Source organism: Lissotriton helveticus, chromosome 8, assembly GCF_964261635.1.
Source record: "Lissotriton helveticus chromosome 8, aLisHel1.1, whole genome shotgun sequence".
In the NCBI taxonomy this organism is placed as follows: Eukaryota; Metazoa; Chordata; class Amphibia; order Caudata; family Salamandridae; genus Lissotriton; species Lissotriton helveticus.
The window spans coordinates 1,344,814,640-1,344,842,224 of NC_136069.1; the positions used below are offsets into that span (position 1 = coordinate 1,344,814,640).

Sequence of the window (27,585 nt, forward strand, 5' to 3'; positions counted from 1 at the left end):
GGGGACTACGACAAGCACAATTAAGCTGGACTTCACAGATGAGTGGTGAGGTACCTTTCTTGTTTGTATCTCTGCATTGCATTAAACAGTTTAACTTTCTTTTTTCGTATATTTAATGCAAGACATGCAAAGAACCTAAAAAATAATTTGAAGCATTGTTAAAATTAACATGCATTCCTACTGCAATTGTCTCACAGGTCTCCTTAATTCCAGTTTTCAGATTACTATACTAGTATCTATAACCATTATTTCTTATTAATAAATGGTTAAACAATATATGGGTCTTAAACAAGTTTCAGCTAAAGTTACACACATCTTGGAACAGACCCAGCTGGGCTAAGGAAGGGCATCACTCCCTGTGCCAAAATGAAAAGTTATACAAGGAGCCCTGATTTAAGTAGAATCCAACAAGGCAACCAACAAACCAAAAAAGGGAAATGAACACTGCACTCCGATATTGTGGCTTTCTAGCGGGTCATTCCAAGTGACTGTGTGGACTGCATGAGGTTTCCCTGCTGATGGGCTGGTTCTTCTTTCTTTTTTTCTGGCAATCATTGCCAGTCCTCCTGATATTTAATACAGAGTCTTGCCATATATGAACAAGTTGATTGACTTGTTCCTCAAGGCTCAATTTATACCTATTGTCATGATCTAGACAGATGGTGGTACTTCTTCAGTTGATACCCATTGATTTAAGTCTACTAGAGTTCAAACGTTGACCATATGGAATGAGACACTACGGATAGGAGGAGAGCGGACTCTTTAAAGATGTTTCCTCCGGGTCTTCAACAAATATATTTAGTCCAGAAACATTTTAGGCTGAGTTTATTGAATGATTGTTTGCCACTTCTCACCCAGAGTGTAAGTCTTCTATATGGCAATGGACCGAAACAGTGCTTTTGGTGACAATCTGTTAAGTAGGGGGATTGTGGATGGGGAAATGTGGCTGGGTGATCCATGGTACCCTTGTGTCCTACCTCTGATCCTGGAGGAGCTTGTCATAGATGGATAGTGCTAGACTGGTTGAATGCTTTTTTGGCTAACCATTTTATGACTCTATCATTCCCTCCGTATAGGTTGGACATGATAGAAATATCATGATGTCCGCTGTATGCCTTAGTAAGACTGTTTGGGTGTAGAGCACTATCTTATGCCGATAAAACTAGATGGACATGCTCCAGCTTCTGCCACCAAGCTTAAGAATTGCTTAGTTAGCATCTATCTGGCTCCTGGCATAATCTCTACAAATAACAACAATCTATCTTTGAATATTAGAAAATGAAAAAGAATACAATTTCAGTAAATACATCATGAAGAAACACAAGTTCTCCATATTAAAATCGTCGGATTGGGGGTTTTTCATCTAGTTATTTTCACCATTACCGAAAATGCAAAATTCTAAACAGAAGCCGGTTCCAGGTGGACAAGATAACTGATACACAAGTTAGGTAATTTAAATGCCATTCATATCCTACCAAAAATAATGATCAAGTACAACAATTCTGAATGTGGGATTGTCATTTCTTCTTAGTGACCATGGTAATGGTGGTATTCAGACTTGTATCTCATTCAGAACAATCTCACATGAGATCGCAGGACAAACCGGATCTTTTATTCAGAGTAGGGAGCAAGATCTGTCACCACAGTCCCATGTCTGAAGTTGACCACTTGGCTTCTGAGTTTTTCCAGTAATGTCATTTAAAGCACTCTGCATGAACACTTTGAATGAGGAGTGTAAAGATCTGGTGACCTGATCCATTCACACTTTCAAATGGAGGAGATTCTTCATCTGGTGTTTGGAGATGATTAATCTGAAGGTTCCATGTGTACTGGGTGTGTACATGGAGTACTGCCTCTTACAGCGGAATATCCTAATTTGCAACGGTAGTCATGTGCCATACTGTTTGTGAATAAAGAGAAAATAAGACTGTTCCACCAAATGTTTGGTAATTCTTAAAACCGAAAATACACAATAACATTGCAGAATACAGTTGTTGCAATCATTTGGAAGAAAGTATGATTCCAAAACTGCAGAATCAATCAAGTGTTGCAATGATCGGAGTTCCAGACTGGGATGATATTTTCTCTCTTAGTTTAGAAATAGGCTCTGTCGGTCTCATTAAAAGTGATTATCTTATGACCCTGGCTCCTAGAACCTCCAGTTAACTGCTTCAACATCAGCGTGTCTGTAGATCTTTGTATTGGGAAGTGACAGAGGACTCTCTGACCCTTGAGGCTGTTACTTGTGTTGAACCCACAAGCACAAGTGTACATACTAGACTCATGAAAGAAAGCTCTCTTCGAGCTATCTGGACCCAGCTAGTGTGCATGTGAGCAGAGTGCTGGATTTGTATTCTGTAAGGTAAGGTAAGGTAAGGTCAGATGATCCCCAACTGGCTCTGTTAAATCATTTTGTTGCTCCATGGACCTTTTTAAACTGGTGAGGTATGCATGCACTAGACTGGGGGGTGTGCGTGCTCAAACCACATTGTAGTGGAATTGGGCCAGAGGCGGGGGTATGGTACGCACTGCTGAGTATTGGAATTGGACAAGGCAGGGAATGGTGTCACCATGCCTCAAGGCTCACATGTATACTTTCTCACAGGCAGGGGGTTTGTTCTCCCCAAGTCACCATTCAGATTACAATGCACTTGCAGGTGGTAGTTTCTTGGGCCTCCCATGGTCTCTGCATGAGGGTATAGATGACTTCTTGGTGCTGTGTGTCAGCTTTCCTTCACTTTTTGTGGTGTTTGTTGTCATCCACTCTGTCAAGGCCAGGTAACTTTGAAGTCATGGGTAGGATGGAGCTCCTTTTTCAGGAAGCACTAAAGGGCCCATGCAGGTCAGAATACATTTTATGTTTACAGTCTATGGCAGTCGGATAGCAGTCCCCTGTCAATCAGCTCCAATGCATATTAAAACTAGGTTGGGACACAGTACTCCATCTATGGCCCTGATTACGAGTGAGCTGTTTATTCTGATGTGCCCAGTAACCAGAGTTTCTAAGCAATCGTAATTAGGAGTTGTGAAGTGTAACCCAAGGAATGCAGGCAGCAGTTAGATCTGAAAGACAGGCATCCACATATTATTCATCAAAATGTTGTAATCTGTTTTTTTCCATGACCTGGATTTTCCAGCTTGTCCGTAGTCCCCGGTTATGGGAATTACAAGTGAGGAAAAGACACTGATTATTCTAGGACATTTGTAATATGGGTCTCAGTGGCTTTTGGGAATGGCAGACCTTGCCCTGCTCCTTCAATGTGCTGCATTTGCTGGTGCCCACCTACCAACAGTCGGGTACAATCTCCACCGAGCTGCTCTGGCAGGGAATTTTGTGTATCCTTCTCAGATTGAATCTGGAGACTGGGAGAGGAAGCAGCGATCAGTGTTCTGTCCTTGTCTTTTTTAATAGGAAATAGCCAGAGATGCTCATGATTATCTAAGGGTAACCCCTATAACAGATACACCAAAAGTGATAGTGATGATCGTGATTGCAAAACCAATGCAGATATGCACATAATGTTTACTGATTGGCTTTAAATGAACAAACTAGCTGGAAGTGGCCTGTTTGCCCGGGTAAATTAACTTAGTTGACTTAGTTTACCACTATGAATATAGCTACTGCATCCCAAACACATGATGCTGCCACCAACCAGGACCTTTAAGTTGTAGAGGGTTTCATAGTCATAGGGTATACCAAGGACATCCATAAGGTGCACACGGTCTGCAGTTTGGGTGCCTATGGGTCTAGGGGCCTCTCGAAATGTGCAAACAAATGGAAAACATATAAAGCAAAATAGAAGATGGTGGGTATTGACTAGCTGCAGAGATGGTCGGCAAATTTCATCTTAACACTGCTGAGTTCTGTTTGCCATAGAAATATGTTGTTGCTTACCTATCGATTTGTTTCCATGTGTTAATTCCTGAGAGCCAAATGTTTCTTCACTTTCTCCTAAAATTGATATTCTGCTGACCATACTTTTCAGGTTGTACATTAAAGTTGATTTCTGTTGTCCAGTTTATCCTGTATTCATCTTTCCAAGTTTGGACATATTCCCTCAACAAAAATGAGTGCATTGGCATTCTTCCAAGATATGCATTTGTCTTGTTATCAGATGCAGATTATTCAATTTTTCTAAAGAAAGCAATGGCAGAAAATTGTTTGAAATTTGGAAAATGAACAAACCTTTGTACTTTTAAAAGTGATAGCTTGTCTTTCTTTTTGGATTTCTTTTTGGATTTCTTTTTTTATATTTGAAAGGAATTTGTATTGCCTGTACTCTAGATCCTGCAGTCGTAATAGCTATTAGAGATTTCACAAAACAGTTTTTTAAAAAAGCTGTATTCTCCTATAAGGTACCTTTTGTTTTTACATTTTATTCTCCACATCTGGTTCCCTGGGATAATCTGTGAACCAGAGTTTGTCAGTGTACCCCAAGAAACAAACTCTAGCAATCATTTTGTCCTAGTAGACATAACAGACAAGGTGCTGCCTGTGCTCCGTCTTAAAACTAAGGACTCTCTTGTGTCTTCAGGAAATTAATTATCTTAAGGCCTTGTGTCTCTTTTGCTGCAGTGTGACCCTCATTAATCCCTCTCCTTAAACTTAAGATGTTTTTGATGCGCCAGTTTCAACTGGTTTAATGATAAAAGGATTATAGTTACCATGGCAGCAGATAAGATTAATATTCCTCATCTCGCTTTTGAGTCTTACTTTTATTATTTTGTTATTAATGACTAAATAATTGACTTATTTGTTCATTAGGAGTAACACAGCTTCAAGTTCTAGAGGGGGTTCAAGTTACTCAAGAACGTCAAAAGATGAAGCGCCATTGAAAGCACACAGCTCAGGCCACACGGAAACAGAAAGTGTGGAACCAGGTAGGACAAAGGTTTGTGCATGTTTTGTTATTTACAACACAGACACACAACACACTGTTAAATATTCTTATGTGATTTTAATTCAGACTTTTTCCTGCTACTATCACTGCATCAATGAGAAAGTGGTTCACTTTGTTTTAATTCAAGTTGGAAAGTTAAATAATGCAATTTTCAGAATGCTATTGGTCCGATTTATAGACATTTAAGAGGAAGTCTCCAGAATCTATAAATCGTGGATTTCTGTCAATCTTTGACAATTTTCACGATTGACAATATACAATGGAAATTTAGCGAATTGTAGATTTCCATGCATAGCCCTCTTTCACCAAATATACTCCTTCACACAGTCCGCAAGGCAGAGTTGTTACAGGTTTGTTAATTTTCATGAAAAAGTATTTCGCCTTCTTTCTCAGTAGGAAAATATTTTCCCCTGTTGAGAAACCCCTTGTCTGTTCCCTTTGTGAAATATGGTTTCATCTCTTCCCAGTCCTGTCTTAAAAATGGTTTCTTGAGCCTGTTGTGCAGGTAACTGTGCTAATGTCTCCTGGGAGGGAACGGCATACTTTTTAGTAGCATTTCAAACAGAAATACACATGAGATAAGCAAAGATTTTCTAATATTACAGTCAGATCAACCTAATTCTCTATGATAGGCATATGGCTAATCCATCTATACAGGTGTATGTGCGCAGGACATGAAAAATAGAAAAGAAAAAAAGAAATAAGAACAAGTATACAGCATAACACCTTCCCTTTTTAGGTCTCGGCTAAGCGCGCGGAAGCGCGTTCTCGCCGAGAACCTATTGTCGCCGTGTCTGCTTCCCAGGAGACAATCCTGGCCGCGCCCATCACCTTGGAGGCGATTTGAAACTGGAACGCGCCGCGCTCGCCGTGGCTGTCTCCTGGGAAGCGCAAACATACACAGGCACACCTCCCCCTGCACGCATGCGCACACACACACGAGCGCACATACACGCACGCACACAGAGACCCCCCCCGTCGCACACAGAGAGACACACACAGGAGTGCACATACACGCACACATACAGAGACACCCCCGCCGTCGCACACATACACACACACGCACACACCCACACACACACTCATACGAAAGCCCCCCCAAGGCCCACTTACCGCCAATCCGGTGTTCTGTCGCCTCCGCGGGGCTCCCATGCCTGAGGGAGAGCCCACTGCTCCTCGGACCAGGAACTCCGTGGGCTTCGTGCACAAGACGGAAGTCCCGCCCCCACGCTAGGTTTCGTTTTCGAGTGCGCGCGCACATATTGCAGTCATTGGCCATTTTAAGAAGGGCTCGCTCTCCTGTTCAGCAGCTCTGTCGCTCTGCTTTCGTATCTTATCACGGTAAAGTAAAGTAATGTTCAGCACAGATTATATGTATATGTCAGGGGACCTCCACACTGATTGTCGGATCGCAACACACAGGAATTTAAGTTAAATATTAGGCCTCTGCCTTTGTAAGCATTTTTATTATTTTGGCAGCAAGCGCTTTGCCTAAAGTTTTGTCAAAATATCTCCATAGGATCCGCGTGGTTTTGTATTGCGCCTAGAGTGCGTGCTTGCAGAACGCCGCGCTTTGACAAATTGTGCAGAACTCAAAAACTCACATGGTTTCACTATAAATGAGACACCGCGACAACGAGAGCCGGTGACCTGAAACATTCCGCGGGTGACAGAGCGCCGATCAGATGGGTGTGGTTTGTGTATTATTTCTGGGGTGCAATAAGGGACGCTGGAGTATTGAGAACACCACTGTGCCTCTTTTCTGGGGTGAAATCTCCAGATAAAGTCCTGCAGGTGGCTGTATGTGGTACCGGGGATCGCAAGGAACGACTCTGAGTGTCCATTAGTGCAGCAGGTGCAGTAATACCGCGACCCAGAGGCCTGAGGGCTCCGACTGCACCCTGAGTATTGATCTATCTTATGGTTCAAACAGCAGCCAGGGGGACATTTCCTCTCTTGCACCAGGGCCCATGACACCCGGCCACGCCCCCAGCTGTAGGGGGGTCTGTCCTGTGTTGGTGACTGCAGGGTGGTGTGTAGCGGGCTACAGGAGATATCTCTGTTTTGGGGTGCAACCTCCTGACAGCATGCACTGCAGTTGACTGTGGTGTGTAGATAATTCGGGGGTAATGTCTGTTCTGAGTATTAGTGGCTTCAAGGTGGTGGTGCAGTGTGCACGAGGACCTGTGGCTTCAAGGTGGTGGTGCTTTGTGCACAAGGACCAGTTGATTCAAGGTGGTGGTGCTGTGTGCGCGAGGACCTGTGGCTTCAAGGTGGTGGTGCTTTGTGCACAAGGACCAGTTGATTCAAGGTGGAGGTGCTGTGTGCGCGAGGACCAGATGCATCATGGTGGTGGTGCTGTGTGCACGAGAACCAGTGACTTCAAGGTGGCGGTGCTGTGTGCGCGAGGACCAGATGCTTTATGGTGGTGGTGCTGTGTGCACGAGAACCAGTGACTTCAAGGTGGCGGTGCTGTGTGCACGAGGACCAGAGACTTAAAGGTGGTGGTGGTGCTGCTGTGTGCACGTGGAATGGTGGCTTGAAGGTGGTGGTGCTGTGCGCACGATGAACGGTGGCTTAAAGGGTGGTGATGTGAGAGCTTCATACACAATACAGACTTTGCTAAAAATGTAATGCAACACATTGTCATATACAATGCCAATAACTCAAACTTTAATGCTGCGAGACCTATTGCATTGCAAATGCTTGTTCAGAAACTGTTGCCATGTGGATACAGTAACCTAGTTTGAATGATTAGTCATTCAATCTCTATTCAGTGACAAATACACGACCCCCTTCTTTGCTTGCGTTTCTGCTTGGTGTCCGTCTCGATAGCCTGACATTTTCCAAAATCCCTCTGTTAGAGGAGACCCGTCCAGTTTAACCTCATCAGGAAAATATGGTGCATCTTCATATACCAAAATTAAAGTCCTACGTTGTTGGTATTTTAGAGAAAGTGATGTTGAAATGTATAAATAAGTGTAGGGACATTATCTGCCCCTCCCCATGCAGTGCTCTGTATGGAGTGTGTTGACTACTTAAAATACTTATGCTTGAGAAATGTTGTTTCAGGGAGATTACATAGGATTCCCTAACCAGGATTATGGACAGTTTTAAATGCATTTTCACATCTTCAGAAGCAGATTGATGTGCAGTTTTCATTTCCTTGTTAGTAGAAGCTGGATGGGTAAAATGCTGCCTCCACGCATTCCCTGCACAGGGCTTTGTGAGTCTGTTTTGTATAGGGGCAGTGTGCGTTGCTACTGTTGAGCCTTTCTGCGCTGTTCGGGAAACCTGTTCTGCTACTGTCCACATTGTGTTAACTATGTTTGTGCCTTTTAATGTCCAGGTCCTGTGTGTGAGGCTGGCCAAGCTGCTGTCAGTGATGTGTGTGTGTGCCCATGGAGAAGGTATTTTTTTATTTTATTATTATTTGGCATTCTCTGCTGGATGTCTGGGTTGCCGAATACTAGGGCTATCTAGTCTTGAATCCACCCCATGCCTCTTTATTCCACAACCAAACCATTCCTGTATCTGTCTGACAGTTTTGTTTATTTCTGTTTACATATTTGTTACAGTTTCCTATCCTTTTCTCCCTCCATCTTTTTTAGGTCGAGGACCGGAAGGCTGGCTTGCCAGCTTCCGGGAAGAGATTTAATGTTTTTGAGATGGGTGCTTGAACCCGCCTCTCTCCTCCACCTCTCCTCCATTGGCTGGCTTCCTAAACGGAGGCCAGCCATTGGAGGAGAAGGGAGTCACTCCAAACAAGCCCCGCCTCTTTCGGATTCGGGGGCGTGTTTTTGGCGTTCTTTCGCCCTGTGACGTTACACGTCACTCAGAACGCCAAAACACGCCCCTGAATCCGAAAATGCTCGGAGCTTTGCGGCCGCCATTTTGCGTTTTTCTTGCTGCCGCGTGTATTGGCCCCCACCCCCCGACCACAGAACCACCTCTGTGCTGCGCGCCCCCGTGAAAGAGGCAATTGAGCCCCCGTGTTTGCGGAGATCTGACGGTGGCACACACCTGGTGCTGGGATCTCTTGGTGGCAGACTCATGGTGCAGCAATCTGACGGCGGCACACCGAGATGCTAGAAAGGTCTGCCGGTGCACACGGGGGCACGCACGCATCTGTCAGTACGTTGCACACGGCAGGGCCCTGTTGGTGGAGACGGGGCACGCACATATCTGCCGGTGCCCTCCTAGTACAGATGGGTCTCCTGGGGCAGCAGCCGGCAGCGGACCTGCTCCCCTGTGTACAAGTGATGGCGAGCTGAGTGTGCCGGGATTAACCTCCTAAGTGGCGAACATGGGTCTCTGCCATCCGATCTCACGGAGCAGGAGTGGGCGACTGCTGAGACAGCAGCCTGTCCACGGCACGTGTGCCCGGAGTCCGTGCCTACCCAGGGTCTCAGAGCGAGCCCCGCTCACCCACAGCCCTGAGCAGGGGTGGGAACAGGCGGGGCGCAGCGTGGTTAGTGGAGAGATCTTCGGAGCTCCGCTGTCTAGGAATAGCGCCTAGAGGGCTGCGCTCTACCACAGCCGAAAACAGTTGTGGGGGAGGTTAGGAAGGGCAATTTACTGTGTGCAGGGATATCAGGGGTTAAGGGCAGTAAACCAGTACCCACTCCAGGGCATCCAGCAGGGGTGGCACACAGCGCATAGAATCGGAATAGCGCCAAATGCAGTGCTCGCCGAAGCAGCGAGCAGGTGATGTGAGAGGACGAGGCAGGGTAGGGTGGGTGAGTCCTCTCCAGCAGAGAGAGGGGGCAGGCATGCGACCCTGGCATCCGAGGAGGCAGCACCTGATGCGAAGATAGCGCCCAGAGTCGTGAATGCGCAGAGCGGGCACACCGAACTATTTATCCCCCCCCCCAGGAGATGTCGGGGAAGGCAGAGGATGTGAGAAGGACACTGAAACAAAAACCAGAGCACACAATAATAATAATTTCTCGTGAATAGTATCACAAATGTTTACGCAAGAAGGGATTTTGATCACCATAAGAGATTTTTATAAGGTGTTTGTTTATTCACCAGTGGTGTCCCCTGTCAAGGAGAGTTACCACAGAAAAACACTAGTCCAGCCGACACGTGTTTCGTCAACAGCCTTAGCCGTGACTCTTCAGGGCTGATTAAACGTGTGGAGATACTTTGTCTGGGGACCGGTGATACTTCCAACCCGATCCTAATCGGGTAGTTTAAGAAGAAAACGGAAAGTTGAGTCTGTTTCCAAAATGAAGATTAAGGATGGCGGAGGACGTGCGGATAAAGACGTCCTCATGAAGCAATGGCTGTGGGCCAAAGGTACAGACGTGACGGATAAGTCGGTTACCAGTCAGTAAATCAGTCACTAGTAATGCCTCCTATTTAGAGCATGCTTTCATTCTCTAAAATAATCTGCACACAGCAGACTCTCTCACCAGTGTCCAAATCCATGGCGAGGTTTCCATACTAATTTGGAAAAAAACATTACCCCCGCCCCCGAAGACCATCCCCAAAAACGGCTTTACTGACCAAGACGCCACCCAACAACTACTGCGAGGGATAGTAAAGCTATGTTCAGAAAAAGAAATACAGCTTAATCCATCAGATTTAGGTGTACACACTGAAGACTGCTTGATACCCACGTATACCTTTTAAAACTTGTTCACGCTGAAACTAGACTTTCCCCTGCTTATGCCTTCCTGACTGAATTGGAACCGAACGGGTTAACCGCACGCACAGAGGCCTCATAGTTCTTTATTTTGAAAAGAAATGTATCAGATTTCTTTTTACAGGGGGGCTCAAACAGTACTCCTTTTTCCATAGACTCCATCCAGCCACACGCAGGCCAGAGCTAAAAATACAAATAATTTGTATAAATTGAACTCCATTTCGAAAAAAAAGCCCTCACACCGCATAAAGGTGGCCGTTGTGCAGCGCAGTGGAAATGTTATACAAATAAGTCTTTATTAATGCCACAAAAAGTACTTTAATTATATGTACGCAGATCAGAAAACGGGGTCACCTGAATCTTTTCTTGAGAATCACAGCCGTGGGTCTGTTTCCATAAACTGGGCTCTTTAGTCTGAATTTCCAGCCCCGGCCTTGTTCATATTACAGCCACTTCTTTTGGCAATTGTAGACTTTTTTCTGGTACCCCTCGGATTTGCCTCCCCCTGTCCCCAGCCCTCCCCTCCCACGAGCCCCCTTCCTGCTCCTTCTCCCTATCATGGTAGGCGATCACAGCAGCTTCAGCGGGGACTGTCCCGGACTCTCTCCCAGCTCCAAGACCGGGTTAAGTTGCAGAATGGTCCTACAAGCCGTGGGGAAGGTCTTGAGGGTAAGCCGTTTTGTCTGCGGGAAGGCTTTTCTGTCCGACTGAACTAGCGATCTGTTAGGCAATGGTGTTCGTGAGATGTAAGAGGCAAATGTATGAATGAGGCAAGTCTCAGAGCATTGAATAGATCTTATTGAAAAATACTGTGGGCTAGAGGTGCTTTTGGCAATTAATGGAGTTCTAAAGATATGTTTTAATCAGAGGAATACTATGTCATATTTACCTCCGTAACGGGCCAAGTTGGTCTGTTGGGGATATTAATGGAGCCCAGTGTGGCGGGACGTTCATGAATGTGCTGGGTCTATGGGGCGATATTATGCATGTGAATGATGGCCATAAGATCCATAGATGTGAACACTCAGGGAGTTTGGAATTAACTCTTCTCCTAGCCTCGCAGACGGAAACATGAATGTGTGTGTGTGTGCGCGTGTGTGTCTGTGTGAGCGTGCCTGGGCGTGTGTGTACATCTGTGTATGTGTACATGCCTGTGTGTGGTTGCCTTGTATGTGAATACATGTCTGTGTGTGTGCGCGTGCCTGTGTGTGCGCATCTGTGTATGTGTGTGTGCTTGTGTGTATGTTTGCGCATCTGTGTGGGTGCGTGCCTGGGCGCGTGTGCGTATCAGTGTGTGCATCTGTGTGTGCGTGCCTGGGCGTGTGTGCGCATCTCTGTGTGTGTGTGTACATCTGTGTGTGTGCGTGCCTGGTCGTGTGCGCGCAACTGTGTATGTGTGTTTGCCTCTGTGTGTTTGCCTGTGTATGTAAAAGCATTTGTGCGTGAGTGTGTGTGCCTGTGGGCGTGCGTGTCCAGGGCAATGCAATCCTTCACTTCTTTCAAGATTAACATAAAAATGAATGTTCTGTTTGTACCACATGTGCCGTTGTCAGAATGAAATGACTGCGGATGTGGCCATGCCTCGCCTCCACATGGGGTTCTGATTAGGTCTTTCCTGCCAGCCTGACATGTTTTTACAGTTAGGCGGAGCTCACCTTCTTGCCGGTGTTATCTAGGAGTCTCCCCATATCCTGTAAAATTAGTAAAGCGGGGTGCAGTAGTGTTGGGGTGCAGAGAGAGTGGAGGACGAATAGAAGAACTTTGAGTTAGAAGTTTTAGGTAAGTCACAGAAATATTCACATACATTTTCCCTTCTCTCCCCTTCTGACCTCCGATTCCCTGCCCCCTCGCTGTGCTTGCTTCCCTGCCCCCTCGCTGTGCTGGCTTCCCTGCCCCCTGGCTGTGCTGGCTTCCCTGCCCCCTGGCTGTGCTGGCTTCCCTGCCCCCTGGCTGTGCTTGCCTCCCTGCCCCCTGGCTGTGCTGGCTTCCCTGCCCCCTGGCTGTGCTTGCTCCCCTGGCTGTGCTTGCTCCCCTGGCTGTGCTTGCTCCCCTGCCCCCCTGGCTGTGCTTGCTCCCCTGCCCCCTGGCTGTGCTTGCTCACCTGGCTGTGCTTGCTTCCCTGCCCCCTGGCTGTGCTTGCTTCCCTGCCCCCTGGCTGTGCTTGCTTCCCTGCCCCCTGGCTGTGCTTGCTTCCCTGCCCCCTGGCTGTGCTTGCTCCCCTGCCCCCTGGCTGTGCTTGCTTCCCTGGCTGTGCTTGCTTCCCTGCCCCCTCGCTGTGCTTGCTCTCCTGTGTGTATATGTGGCTCTGTGTGTGTGTGTGTGTGTGTGTGTGTGTGGCTCTGTGTGTGTGTGGGGGGGGGCTCTGTGGGTGGGTGTGTGGGGGGGGCTCTGTGGGTGTGTGTGTGTGTGTGGGGCTCTGTGGGTGTGTGTGGGGGGCTCTGTATGTGTGTGTGGGTGGCTCTGTGTGGGTGTAAATGCAATAGGTCATGCATTTGCAAGCGATTAACCTATTGGCATTGTAAATGACAATGACATTTATTTAACGATTAAGCTATTGGCAATGTTAATGACAATGCCATTTATTTAAGATTTTTTTAAAAAAATGGCATGAGCAATGCCAATAGCTCTACCTTTAATAATGCCGAGACCATTGCATTGTAAATGCTTGTTTTGTAGATTAGGGTCCAGCAATCCGTTCTTTTCACAGTCCATTCACCCATCAACGTGCCCATCCTCAGCATGATGTCTAGTAGATCAGAAGAATATTGTTATTGTGCAAAAATACATATTGGGTATTCTGTGTCTTATACGTTCTACTTAGGACTATGTACTGCATTGCTTCTTTCCTTGGTTTGCCCTAATCTTTTATTATTACTCTCTTAATGTCACTCTGGTCCAGGACCCCCCATTACTGATATTCTACAGATGCTCTCCTATTGTTCTATTTTTATTCAATTCTCTATTATACCAAGAGCAATATTCTGGGGATGACGATATTGAAGGTTTGCAAATACCTTAAAAACGTAAACCATGTGAGTGTACCAAGTAATTTGCATGGACGATTCTCCCAATATCTAGACAATCACACTTTTGTACCTTATTGCGGTCTGCTGTTTTAAATGATCTTTTTGATAGAATAATAGCACATCTTTTGCTTCCTGTATCAGGATACAGAATTTAGAATTGTGTTTGCCATTTATAAACACCTAGTTAACAGTTCAGATTACATAAGAGGTTGTGAATCTAACTCTGGACATTTAGCACCAACTCCTCATAATGGTAGACAGCCAGAAGGGAGCATTGATGTTCATAGACTTCTATATTATGTAGATACAGTCAACATTGGGGAGTTAACTGACATCTTCAGGTTGGAAGTTCTCCCGCACACACATACACTCTTTATGTTTTTTTATCTCTGAACTTGTAGAGCGAGCCCTCATTTCCATTTCAGGTTCACATAGTCATAAATTTAGAGCAGAGTTTGATTGGAGGCAGTTAATGTAAACTCTAAGATCACGTTGGTCCTTTTCGCTGATCTCATGATTTTAAACCATAGTTTGACAATTCAGCTATTCAGGCTCATGTTTGCTGGCACTTTGGTACTAGGTAAGTGAGCAAGTAAAAGTTTATTAGCATACAGAAGATACAACCTTGTTATGCTATAATTGCATACAAGTGAATAAGTCATTATTGCAGTTCATAAAAATTGGTATGCTTCCAGGTACAAGTTATCATAAAAATTGTATATGATTTCTAAAGCAACACAATCTTTTCAATGTTGTGTATCAAATACTGAAACTGAAAAAATGATTAATCACCACTAAAGCAACAGTATCCTAAAATGGTATTTACAAGTGGGTCTTAAATAACACATATGTATGCGGCCTGGAAAAATAGATAGAATATAAATCAGTGACTCATTGTCCTATTTGCGTAATCTAAGAGAGCGTGATATGTTGCTCCTCATCCTGTATCCATTGCATTTTGGAAGTTGCAATAGCGGAAACCCAATTTTAATGTAAAATAAACTGCAATATGTACATGTGTAAGTAAGATTGTGGAAATACAAAAAGCAAGTGATACTCAAGAGTCCAGTCTAATTTGCTGTCCTTAAATGCTTGTTCTCTAATTGTCTTGGTTACAATGTATGCGCTTCATACTCTGTACCCTAAGCAGTCACGATCACGATGCTATACTGTTTCAGTTGATCATCAAATGTGCCAATAAGAATAGAGTTAAAATTTTACAGCACCCTCCAAATGATGAGAGATTGCACATTGGGCTAACTGCAACAGAGTTTGTTCATGTATGTTATAACAATCTTAGTAACAAGTCTGTGAACTGCTGGGAGCCTGAGTTCTAAGTAAGTGAGGTGTTGGGTAGTTGACTGGCTTAGTAATAGAATTAGTCAAGGGCAGGATTTTTCTGTAATATCCATTTGATTAACTGCCTGAGCATTAGGAATGAAAGAACAGAACAATACAGAGGTTATTTCCCTTTAAAAAACTTGCAATAGAGTATTAAAGATTTACTGTCATTCCATAATTAAAACTCGAGATTCCAATACTAATTTGTCGAATGCGATTAGCTAGATCACAATGATAGGACCTCCAGATCAAAGTACAATCAAAGGTGTAGCGCAGATACCTATATTGTTGCTCTACTTCAATTTTAACACTTTTTACATACAAGGAATTGGAGCATTTCCCCTTCCCAAGTGTTAATACTTTTGACTTCAAATTATTCACGATCAGACAATTATTCTGGGTGAATATCGTTAAAGATTCCAACAGTCTTTGGCGTCCTGCAGATGTTTGATCTATCAGTACTAAATCATCAGCGTAGGCAAAAGGGGAAATTGTAGTGCACTCAATGATGGAAGAAAACGTACCAAATTAGGCTAGGTGATCTTTAAAGTCAGCCACATAGAGGTTAAAAAAGGTGGTGGTGAGAACATACTCTTGCTTAAGGCAATTTGCATTGTCTGACTTATTTGTTAGAACATCACAACTATCTATTTGAATTTGAACCCAAGTTTCTTTATAATGAGCTTGAATTACATGTAATCGGGAATGGTAAATCCCTAATTTTTTCATTTTATTGTACTGTCTACACCTGTCACCCGAATTGAAGGTCACATTGTAGTCTACAAAACAACAGGGCATCTTTTATTAAGCAGGTGAAGCAGTGCAAGCAATCAGATATATAACAATCATTCATCTTTGTGACAGTCAGCCAGAGCAGGCAGAATAAATTCTTGGACCTCAATCCAGTCCTCTAGTGTGTCCATTCGTATGTTGTAGAGGAACCTTACCCCATGTCCAGGACACCGCAAAACTTAGATAATGTCGAAATTTACCACAGACGGTTCTGTTTGAGGATGCTCTTGCATTAAAAGGCACACTCCCTAATAGCCAACTCAACATCACTTTAGCAGAGTAGCAAAATAAGTAACTGAGATCACTCAATAACTGAGTTCTAGATCAGAGAAAATTAAAGGGTTTTATTCCAGAAATCTCAAACAGTACAGAATAATTGCCACCAAGGCTCAAGTACATCATAAATAAATTGGGCAGTTTCCATAACTAAGCAGTTAAGGAAAATCTCTCTGAAAAAATCACTCTGTCAGAATTGTAAAGAAATCAAGAGTATCGCTAGTGGAATGAGCTCACACCCAAAACCAAGGGGTTCTTATACAGAATTCTTGCATAACAAATGAGGGCAAACAAGGTCTCATAATGGCTTGCTAATGAGTAACATGTTTTAGACAAATCAGAGGACCAAACTTCATTATTAAGTTCATAAGTATTATCCAATTTTTAGAAAAGATCGAGCATCTACTGTGTTGTTGATATCCGACGATTTTGAAAATAAACTCCAACATTTAGACCGTAAAACTCCACACCAATATCTTGAAAGAAATGTTACGGTTGAGAGCACCATCAAGTTAATTCACAACAGAGACACAGCACTTAAAAATCCATGGCATCAATTTCTCTTTGCTTCTGCATATCTTGTTGGGAGAGAAGATGCACAGGGGGGCAAGATGGGATGGGGGGAAGAACTGGAGTGAATATCAAAACAGCATCAGAACAGCATCCATGTCACCCAATATGACGTCTATATTTTGTATCACAACTAAATTACATTAATGAACACAATTCTATATATCACAGTAAACATGTCTGCATTTCCGTATTAGATTGATCATAAAAATCATTATTCATCATACTTATTTTTCATGAAAATACAAACCTAAGGAAAAACGCTACTACAGATATACCATTTGGACATGCCTTAATTGGGCGTGCTCTGGTAGTCCCTTCTCAACTTGTTGAGAGAATTAAAATCTGAGGTTCCGATCTTATCTAGAAAGTTATTGCAAAGTAATTCCCACAAACTATAGGTTGTCAGTGAAATTGGGTTAAGCTCTAAAGTGCTTGTCTTTAAAATCTAATATCACACTTAATTAATCATATTCTGTGAAGCATGAGGCTTCAGGCTCACCAGAAAATATGTTGCAGTTAAAATCATAAGAAACAATAAAAGGAATGTCATGCTATAGATAAAAAAGACTAAATAATGCATTTATCAAAATATTATCTATGCTATTTTTTTAAGGAGGCAAATTAATTTGATATTGTCCATAAAGTAAACTGCTAATGCAACTTCTGAAGAGATCTCCAGTTTGTTTTTTGTTTTTGTTTTTTAAAGACCCACCTAGTCAATTTTGAATAATTAGAATTTGCTGATATAAACTTCTATTCGATAATTCATCACTTTTTGAATAATATCCAGGCATCAGATTGGATCCAGAAACATTTGAACAGTACCTCTGCATGTCGGTAGGTGGTGCTGTGAGCTCTGTGCTTAAGCTTTTCCGCTCTAGAAATCAAATGTGGGGCCCTTATAGGCACCACTCCAGCTCGCTGATGTGATTTCCTTTTACAGGATGCAGAACCTAAACTACCTCTTGTCTGTTTGAGAAACACTGGAAGACCCCACGTCGTAACTGTCCAAGGCTGGTCTTGGTCCAGTTCCTGTCCTAGGAGCCACAGGATTTGATCCAGGGTCGATAGTCTTCACACTCCAATGTACGTCGAAGAAGAAGCACAAAAATGCCAAACACATCCCTGCCCTACCCCGCCACTCTTAAACTCCTTAGAGGGCACGCAAATGGTCCCGTTCCTCTCGATCATGCTCCGAAAGTCGGTCGACATTGGAGCCCATCCCTCAACTTGTCCCAGCACAACATGAGTTTCTGGGTCAATCTGTAACACTGTGGCAAATCTAAGAGTTCTGTGAGGCAATGCACCAACTCTTCGGATCCCTTCCGACTACCTTTGATGCACCAACAGGTTTGCCATTGGCACCAGTTAGATCCTCCAAATCCATAACTGGAATGCTCCTGGCTAACATACCAACTCTGGCTTCCAAACCCACACTGGTTCCTTGAACGTCAACATCAATGCTGAATTCAATTCCACAGGAAGAGGTGCCCGTTGAGCTCTCCATCTCACAGTCAAGGTCTCGATGACCTTGATTCAGTTGCAGTCGAAATACAGCCAGCACCACTAGATATGTCACTTCCACAAGGAAGTTGTCACATATTCTGACAACAATTATGGGGCAGGTGATGAAATTGGCCAACCATGCCATGAAGACAACTGTTATGATGACCTACAAGATTCTAGTGGTCTTGACACTTCTTCTGGCTCTGGGATGCTCACACCCCCATGTCCTGCCACTGAAGAGGGTGCATCTTTTGCAGGAGCCCTGCAGAGGACGTCTGAAGTTCTCGACCTCAAGCTCCCTACCTCAGTGGTCAAAACAAATTTCCTGACTAAAGTTCTCCAGTCTTTTAAAACCACTATTAAGCCCCTGTTACCTTTTAACAAGGCCCTCATTGAGACCCTCTTAGCAGCCTAGGCTAAACCTTGCTCTTTCTCCCCCCACCAAATTGAACAACACCACCGACCTACCCCGGCCACCCTGCATTTGTGTCTCGGCACCTCCTCTTTACCGAGAGCTTAGTGATGCAAGCCTCAACTAGCTGGACTATTCTGAACACTTTTCTAACTACTTCCCCCAATAGGGAGACCAAAAGGGTATGCACTTTGGTCTTTTCTGCCTCGAGATTGGATGGTGGCATTAGACCTAGAGGATGCCTATTTCCATATAACCATCCTGCAGGCCCACTGGCACTACCTGCGGATCATGGTGGGATAGGAGCATTTTCAGTTTGCTGTACTCCCCTTTGGTTTCATCAGTTCCCCTCAGGTGTTTATGAAAGTGATGGCAGTGGTAGCAACACATCTTCTGAGTTCTAGAGTCCCAGTCTACCTTTACCTTGATGACTAGCTGTTGAAGGTAGGCTCTCCCTAGGCTCTCGCCATCCACCTCCACACTATAGCAGGTCTCCTGTCATCTTTGGGGATCACTATCAATGTGCCGCAGTCACTGACACCTGAGCCCTTCTTAGGCGCTCCCCTTCATTACAGCTTTTGTGAACACAGTTCGTTTTTGTGCCTTTCTCCCAGAAAGGAGAGGCCACTGCAATCAGGGAATGATCCTGATCTTTTAACCTCTGTCCTGGATTTCGATAAGGTTGACTCTGAGACTGTTGGGTCTGAGAGCCTCCTTAATCCTGGTCAACAAGCACACAAGGTGGCATATGTAGCTTCTGCATTGGGATCTGAAGTCTCAGTGAGCCCAAAATCAACAGGCCTTTCTGACCATGTCCAGATTTCAGAAGAGACTGCAAAAGGTCTCCAGTGGTTATTACTGGACCACAGTTGGGTCAGCGGCAGGCCCCTTTTTCCACCCCAACCCACCCACAGTGGAAAGTGATGAGTGATGAGTCACTTCTGGGTTGGGGTCACCTGAGAGAGGTGGTGATCAGTGGTCTCTGGTCTCCACCGGAGGCCTGGCACCATATCAACTTCCTGGAGGTGCAGGCCATCTGCTTGACGTTGCAAGCATTAGTCTGTCCATTAAGGGGAGGCTGGTACAGATACTTATGAATAACACTACCACTGCTATGTAGTATTACAAGATAGCATTACAAGAAGCTGGCTGGAGTTGGGTCCTGGATTAGGGCCTCTGTAAATGGCTGGTCCATCAAGGGATTTTCCTAGTGTGAACCACTTGGTAGGATCTTAGAATGCCGGGTGGACAAACTCAGCTGGCGACCCCTAGTGGATTATGGATGGCAGTTATATATGGAGGTGGCACAGGGTTTCTTCTGTAAATTGACCAGAAACTTGGCTCAATATATTTGTTACCAATGAGAATGTGCAATGTCAACAATTCTGTGTGTTGGAGTCTTCAAAGCATCACTCACTGGGAGATGCGTTTCGCCCCTGAGTGGGACTCTGGACTCCTGTATACCTTCCAGATGATACTTCTCCTGTAGAGTTCTGAAAAAGATCAGTACCTACTGGGCCCAAGTCGTCGACTCATCCTAGTGGTCTCAGATTGGACAGGGAGAGTATGGTGTCCAGAGCTCCTGGGCTTGAGCATTTGTCCTCTGATCAGACTGCCATGCTGTTGCAGCAGCAGAGCATTGTTCTGCACCCAGGCCTTTACAGTCTCCACCTTCGTGCATCATGACTAAGCAGTGATAGCTGATCCTTTTTAACCTTTCTCTGGAGGTGGTTGAAGTCATCTTGGCAGCCAGGTTTCCCTGTCTTTGGAACAAATTTGTGGTTTGGTGCAGCACATTGCAGATTGGCCCCTCCCGGCCAAGTTATCTGGCTTCCTGTTGGTTTTTTTTTCTCTTCCTCTGCAAGGCTTTGCTTTGGGCATAGTTCAAGGGCACATTTGGACTTTTTGAGCCTTTTTCGGTTGTTGGACCAGCCATTAATATTTAAATCACCAGTTGTGATGAGTTCTTTGAAAGGCCTACAAAACTTGTTTCCTTCCTCTCATTTTGTCATGCCACAGTGGGACCTTATCTTGGTCCTCCATATTTGATATGCACTCCCTTTGAGGCGCTTCACATCTGCCCTATGCGGCTTCTTACCCTCAAGAAGATAGTGTTTTTGTTGCTATAACATCAGCACAATGAGTAAGTGAGCTGCAGGCTCTCTGCATCAATCCACTGTACACCACCTTCTTCCCAAAGAAACTGGTTTTGTGGCTGCAAGCATTTTTTTTGTCAAACGTTGTAATGCTGTTCCACGTTATTTAAACCATCTCCCTCCTGGCATTCTATGCTTTGCTTCACCTTTCTAAGGAGGAGATTCCATTGTTTGGACCCCAAAAGAGCACCAAGCTTTTACATAGATCGTACCAAAGAACCCCGGGTGGACAATCTGCTCGTTGTGAGGTGCGCTGGACTGAAAAAAGGCAAGGCCAAGCAGAAAAGGACCATCTCCTGCTAGATCTTACTCTACATAAAAATATGCCACATATTGGCCAAACGCAGCCTCCCAGTGGACAACAATCTCACTCCACCAGACCCAAAGCTACTGCCACTATATTGTCACACTGAGTTCCTGTTGTGGACATCTACGAGGCAGCTACATGGATGTCAGATCATACATTCACAAAGCACTACTGCCTGGACAGCCAATTCTGAGACTGGCATTACGCCCACATGGTCCTACAGGACATTTTGATTTGATTCAAGTCACAGACCCACTTCCGAATAGGTACAGCTCTGGTATCTATTGAAAAGATGAGGAATCTGAGGTTATAAGCCTCCATTAGAAGAACAAGGTACTTACCTTTGGTAACACTCTTTCTGGTAGATACTCTATCTAACCACAGATTCCTCACTGACCCTCCCCGTTCTGTGAATTGGGCTCTAGCCATTAATAGGATCTCAGGTCTAGGAATCTGCGCTGGTCAAAGCCAGTTTGTCATTGGGGCTCTGCATCTGGGGGAGCAGATTGCCTAAAAACCAACTGACATCAGCACGCTGGAGTTGCATCTGTATGAGCCCCGCATGTCATTTCCAGAGCGAAATGGCATCAGTGCAGAGCCACATTGCGCCACCTACTTTGCGCATAGGTAATGCTCAATAGTTTCTGGATCCATTCTGATGCCTGGGGAATATTCAAAAGATGAGTAATCTGCTATTGGACAGAGTCTCTAGCGGAGGAGCGTTAGCAAAGGTATATAACTTGTTCCTTTTTGGGTCTACTGATTAAAGGCATAATATACCACTTATCATATATCTTGTAACTCTAAAAGTCTAAATTGCCTGCACACTGTGTTTCCTGTAGGCAAATTACGGCAACAGAGTTTGACAAATAGAGGAATTCCTAATTTGAATTTAACCTTGTAAAATCCTCATTTGTCCCTGGATGTTCCTTTCATTGTTTAGAATGCAAGTACCAAAAATAGGATTTCTTGTTGAATGTTTTGCATCTCTAGTGTATAACCAATCATTGTTAACTTCATATACAACATCCCCCAGGTCCAACATCATACTTTTGGGATTGAAGCAGATGCAGCAAAAGCCATCAGATTTAAAGAGCCTAAGACTTAAGTCATTGTTTGCTTCTTTATTAAAAAATATTGTGATCATGTTAATCTTGAATCAGCCTACTACATTTATTTACTAAAACCTAATGTTCACAGTATCTGCAACTGAGACATTTCTTCATATTGGGATCCTACTTGAGATTAGTGTTTATACCTATATAAAGGAATATGCTTGTGTTTTTTTTTTTTTTTTTAAACGAATGAGGTTTTCAGAACATTGGTAAAAGTGACTTAAGTTGCTTCGAGTTGCGGGTCAATCCTTGAGCTTACAAGTTCTACATAATTAATGTCATCAGATCTAATACTTCTTCTGTCTATGAATTCAGAAAAAGTCTTGAATTAATTACTTCAATTTAATACATCATGTCTTCCTTTTGATTAGTATAAGATGGTGAAGATTGAAATTTTTTGATGTTTTTCGGAGGATTACTGATCGCAAAGTTCCTTTTCACCAGATGGCTGGCAGTCTTGATTCGATTGGTTAGAGGCAATGGAAGAAATGCTCTAGTTACATTTTTGTCTTTATTTCAGTGTTTTAGACCATAAAAGCATATGAAAACCTTGTGTTCAAATAATCAATATCATTGTCAAGTAACATTTTAGTTTCATAAAATAATTAAGATCTTAAAACTATTTTTTACAAGTAAGAAAGATCAAGTAAAACCGATAAAAGCAAAGTGTCCCCATACTCAGCCCATCACTGATTTAAGGAGGTAACTAGCCAAGAAAAAAGCTTAATCTAAAAGAAACAAATATAGCAGCTAACACATTTCCTTTAAAAAGTACAATGCTGCATTTATCAAAACACGTAGACTCTGGGGCCATTGTGGGGACACATGTAAGAAAGATAATCAATAGAAAGGAAGTAAATATCCAATAAAAACAGCCCACCCTGCTTTTTTCCTGTATGCCACACTGTATAGGAGTATCGATTGATTCCAAATACCACTCCCTGGCTAGTGTCCCATCTCAAGATACGATACGGCACCCAATATGCCCTCACACCCCAGAGAGTGCACAGTGGTTTAATCCATCTCATCCTAGCTTTGGCATAAGCAGGACAGAAAAAGAGAACATGTTCAGCATCCTCAATGGCGTCTTTGCAGATATCACAGATTGGAGTAGTAGTTTGGCGACACTCCCATCTGTGTGTAAATTGTTTACATGAAGTATTCCCAGTCTGAACTTAATGTACAATGTGCAGACCATTGGTGGTTGAATCTGATCAATGTCTGTTTCCTTGGCGGGGAGGACTTTACCAACCTCCCTTAATGCGCTTTTTGATGATGATCATTTATTCTCTTATTCCAGAAAGCCGCTTTAACTCTACTCTTTGTATCTGCCCCCATTGAAGAAGGGTTGCTCCAAAGGTTGCTGAGGCCCAGGTCAAATAGATGGAGTTTGACATGCTTAAGCCAGGGGAGAAGGTGATCGTTTCTGTGGCACATGATGTCCTCCAAAGCTAACCTTTAATGGTGAAGCTCGGGAATCGGCCACAGGAGTCACGCACCCTTTTTAATCCAGTGTCATAAAAAAGTTGAAAGGTTTTGGGAGACTAAATAGACATCTCAAGAAGTGTTTTCCTTAGTAATCAGGCCTTTAATTGATGGTAGAACGCCATACTTCAGCATCATGTAGAGCAGAAGCCTGTGCCATTGCCCTATATACCTCAGTAGCTGGGGCTGGAGACTTAGGGGTGGTTGCCCTGTATTTTTTGCAGATGGCAGAGCGTAAGAGGACCGCTTTGGACTTTTCCGTCTGGGCTTTCCATGACCTGCTCTTATCGATGCTAATCCCCAGGTAGTCAAATTTACCTAATACCTGGAGGGACTCCCCATTCAACTAAAATGCCTGAAATGTCTTCCAAAAGATTTTGGAGCCCAGAAGGATTGTGAGGGAGCAGAAGAGTGTTGTTTGCAAATAAGAACGCTGTGGTGGAGCGACCAGCTAGTTTGGGAGAGTCATTTGTACACTCACCTAAAAAGGTAACTCCACCATTGATGTATAATGAGAAAAAAATGCCTTGGTTATGTAACCTATTGATTGAACGTTTCCTAATGTGCCTTCTTTATGATTTTGCTGCTCAGCTTGAGTGTGGGCTGACCTGTGGTGCGCTGGGCTGCTCCGTGATCTAGCGCTGAATTTGGACCCTTGTCTGCTCCTGGGGACGCGGCTCTGCTGAGGGAGCTGCCGCCGTCGGAAGAAGGACCTGCCCTTACCGCCCACACCGCTGCGGGACTGCGAGGCAGTCTCACACCTGAAGCCTCTTCCCGCAGCGGCCCCGCCCCCCCGCCTGGTGTTGATATAACTTTCGCAGCATTGAGTGTGGGCTGACCTGTGGTGCGCTGGGCTGCTCCGTGATCTAGCGCTGAATTTGGACCCTTGTCTGCTCCTGGGGACGCGGCTCTGCTGAGGGAGCTGCCGCCGTCGGAAGAAGGACCTGTCCTTACCGCCCACACCGCTGCGGGACTGCGAGGCAGTCTCACACCTGAAGCCTCTTCCCGCAGCGGCCCCGCCCCCCGCCTGGTGTTGATATAACTTTCGCAGCACCCGCTGCGCGGGTGCTACTCAGCTTGAGTGTGGGCTGACCTGTGGTGCGCTGGGCTGCTCCGTGATCTAGCGCTGAATTTGGACCCTTGTCTGCTCCTGGGGACGCGGCTCTGCTGAGGGAGCTGCCGCCGTCGGAAGAAGGACCTGCCCTTACAGCCCACACCGCTGCGGGACTGCGAGGCAGTCTCACACCTGAAGCCTCTTCCCGCAGCGGCCCCGCCCCCCCGCCTGGTGTTGATATAACTTTCGCAGCACCCGCTGCGCGGATGCTACTCAGCTTGAGTGTGGGCTGACCTGTGGTGCGCTGGGCTGCTCCGTGATCTAGCGCTGAATTTGGACCCTTGTCTGCTCCTGGGGACGCGGCTCTGCTGAGGGAGCTGCCGCCGTCGGAAGAAGGACCTGCCCTTACCGCCCACACCGCTGCGGGACTGCGAGGCAGTCTCACACCTGAAGCCTCTTCCCGCAGCGGCCCCGCCCCCCCCCCCCCTTCACATAGGGGTTTAAAATCATTCTACTCGTCTCGGGCAGCGGGACGCGCGCGGGACGAGGCTCGGGACGAAGCCCGGGCAAAGGGCGGGCCCTCTAAGCCCCTCGTAGGCCAGAGTAGGCTGGGCTGGGCCTTTCCCTTAACATCTGCAGTACAGTGACCCGTACCCTGTCACTCGTTGGATATGTCGACAGAAGAGGAAATACCCGGGAAGAAAGGAAGTCTACGCAATGGGTCTTTGGTTAATTATTTTCCCAAGGTGCGGAGTGAGGGTGATAAGGACTCTAGCTTAGCTGAGCGTAGGGCTGAGCGGCGTCGCTCAGTTGAGAGCATGAAACATAGACCCCTCATAGACAGTACCCCTCTTGCTTTAACTCGGGAGGGGGGCCCACTAGATTTGAGTGGGGATAATGCTAGTCAAGAAGGTGTTCCCCTTTTGTTTCGTGATTTTGCATCCACACCTAGTTCGCCCTCGGATAACATTATATCTGTTTCCCCTACTCCCAGCCCAGGTTGCATCTCTGGCACTGCCAAGCTTAGGAATCAGAAACCTAAGCATTTTGTTGCTGCCCAGATCCTCCGCCCTCCACCTAGTAAAAAAAGGAGGAAACTAAGGGTGGCACTAGGCAAAGCTAAAACCCCGCATACTGATTTTGGTAAAGGGCCAAAAACCCTCAATCTAATGGAGACTACCCTAGTAGAGGGGTCTGATCTTCCACCAGCTGTTGTATTACCACTGGCAAATAGTTCACCGGAAGCAGCTGTACAGGCCGTGATTCCTGACAGAATTGCTGGGGTTAAAGCACCAGTTATTCCATCGCCCCCCACAACAATAGGGAATTTGGAGTTTTTGCTGAGATCTCTCCTTTTACCTATTAATGAGTCTATTAAAAAGGTTGAAATTAGACTGACCATACTGGAGACTGCTATCAATAGCATGGTTACCCTGACCAAAGCCCAGGGGAGTGGGGTGGTGCATCCCACACCTCTGACCAAACCCCCCACTACTATTATTCCCAATACCCTAACTGCCCAGTCTCAGCCGGCCAAAAATAATATACAACCCCCGGGTAGGGTCCCCCTTCCCTCCCAACATCTATTGCCCCCTAATCAGTTAAACACACCAGCAATACAAACGGGTAGCGACCCCAAAAAACTAGCCCCAAAGGCCCCGACAAGTAATAACCAAAACGACCAAGGGGAAGGTAGATACACTAGAGCCCCAAGGAAAAAGGTGCCACAAGTGGAGATTCCCCCTGAAGCAGTGCCCTTTGTGGTGGTCTTGTCTGGGGTCCCCCCGTTAGCAGAAAATAAAAAGGAGGGATACGTTGATCTTAAAAATAAAATCATCCATTGGCTGAGAACATATAGGCCGATAGCACCCAATATAGATGGGGATATAGTTCATGTTAGGCGGATTAATTGGCTGGGGAGTAGAACTAAAGATTTAGAGGGGGACCTAGTGGTGATTAACTTTAGAGACCCCAGGGCAGTAGATTACATCTTAAATTGGCCACCTGGAAACGGGAAACTCGTATCATCCCCCGGGCCCTAACGCATTTCTATCCCAGGACAGAGGCCATTCCTCCTGAATATCCAAACAAGTTCCAACCCTACAGGCCACCCTCTATCTTGCCTTATAACAACAATTATCCCCAGTATGGGCAACACTTTGCCCTGGTGGCTGATCAGCATTCTGCCTGGTCCACGGTGCCCCATAGACACACGATGAACCACGTCACTAGGATGGAACATTTAAGACCCTTTACCCCCTTGGACACTTACAATCGGTTCTCGCAGCTCTCTGGGCTGGGAGATTGCGATTGAAGTTCAGCGCCGAGGGGGGAGAGATGTGACCTCCCTGGTAAGGAGGCCCTAAGACCCCGTGGCAGTACAGACACAGGGCAAGTTAGTCCACCCCTATCCCAAATTGCCATTACTTACACCATTACTGAGGCTTCCCCGTCAGCCGGGTCTATGGTCTGCATGGCCAGCTGCCCGGCAAACCCTATTCCCTTGGCCCAGGAGGGGGGTAGTGGCATGACCATAGCGGATATTGAGGGAATGAATAAGGGGGTTCATACTAAAGTGCCCAAGGGTAGACGGGTAATAAACCTTCTATCATGGAACGTTGCGGGGTTAAAAAGGAAGTTAGATATACCAGAATGGCACTCATTCATCGAGAAGTTCGATGTTTGCCTGTTTCAGGAAACCTGGAGCCTATTACCCCTATATAAATCAGGATACACTACCCATTTTTTGCCAGCAGTAAGTAAAGGGAAGGGCAGACCGGCGGGAGGCCTCATGGTATGGATTAAACTAGACCTAGACTGGGAGGTCACACGCCATAATTTGGAGTGTAGTGATATACTCCATCTCTCCTCTAGAGGAAACGCGGTGGGAAGTAGGCTTGATCTATTTAACGTTTATGCCAGAGGGACACCTGGGGACACCGCCTCTTCAATTTTAACAGCCCTGGATTTAGCCTTAGTTAACTGCCCTTT

At 45.3% G+C, this 27,585-nt stretch overlaps 1 protein-coding gene across 4 annotated transcripts in view; it reads left to right on the forward strand.

Moving 5' to 3' along the window:
- Positions 1–27,585, forward strand: part of DCAF6 (DDB1 and CUL4 associated factor 6) — a 592,636-nt gene that overhangs the window by 436,071 nt on the left and 128,980 nt on the right. For all 4 annotated transcript variants that reach the window (XM_078658334.1, XM_078658333.1, XM_078658331.1 and 1 more), the window contains 2 exons: positions 1–45; positions 4,766–4,881. The exon at positions 1–45 is cut by the window's left edge and continues 73 nt beyond it. In XM_078658334.1, the coding sequence (XP_078514460.1) occupies positions 1–45; positions 4,766–4,881 (161 nt within the window). The remainder of the gene's footprint in view (positions 46–4,765; positions 4,882–27,585) is intronic.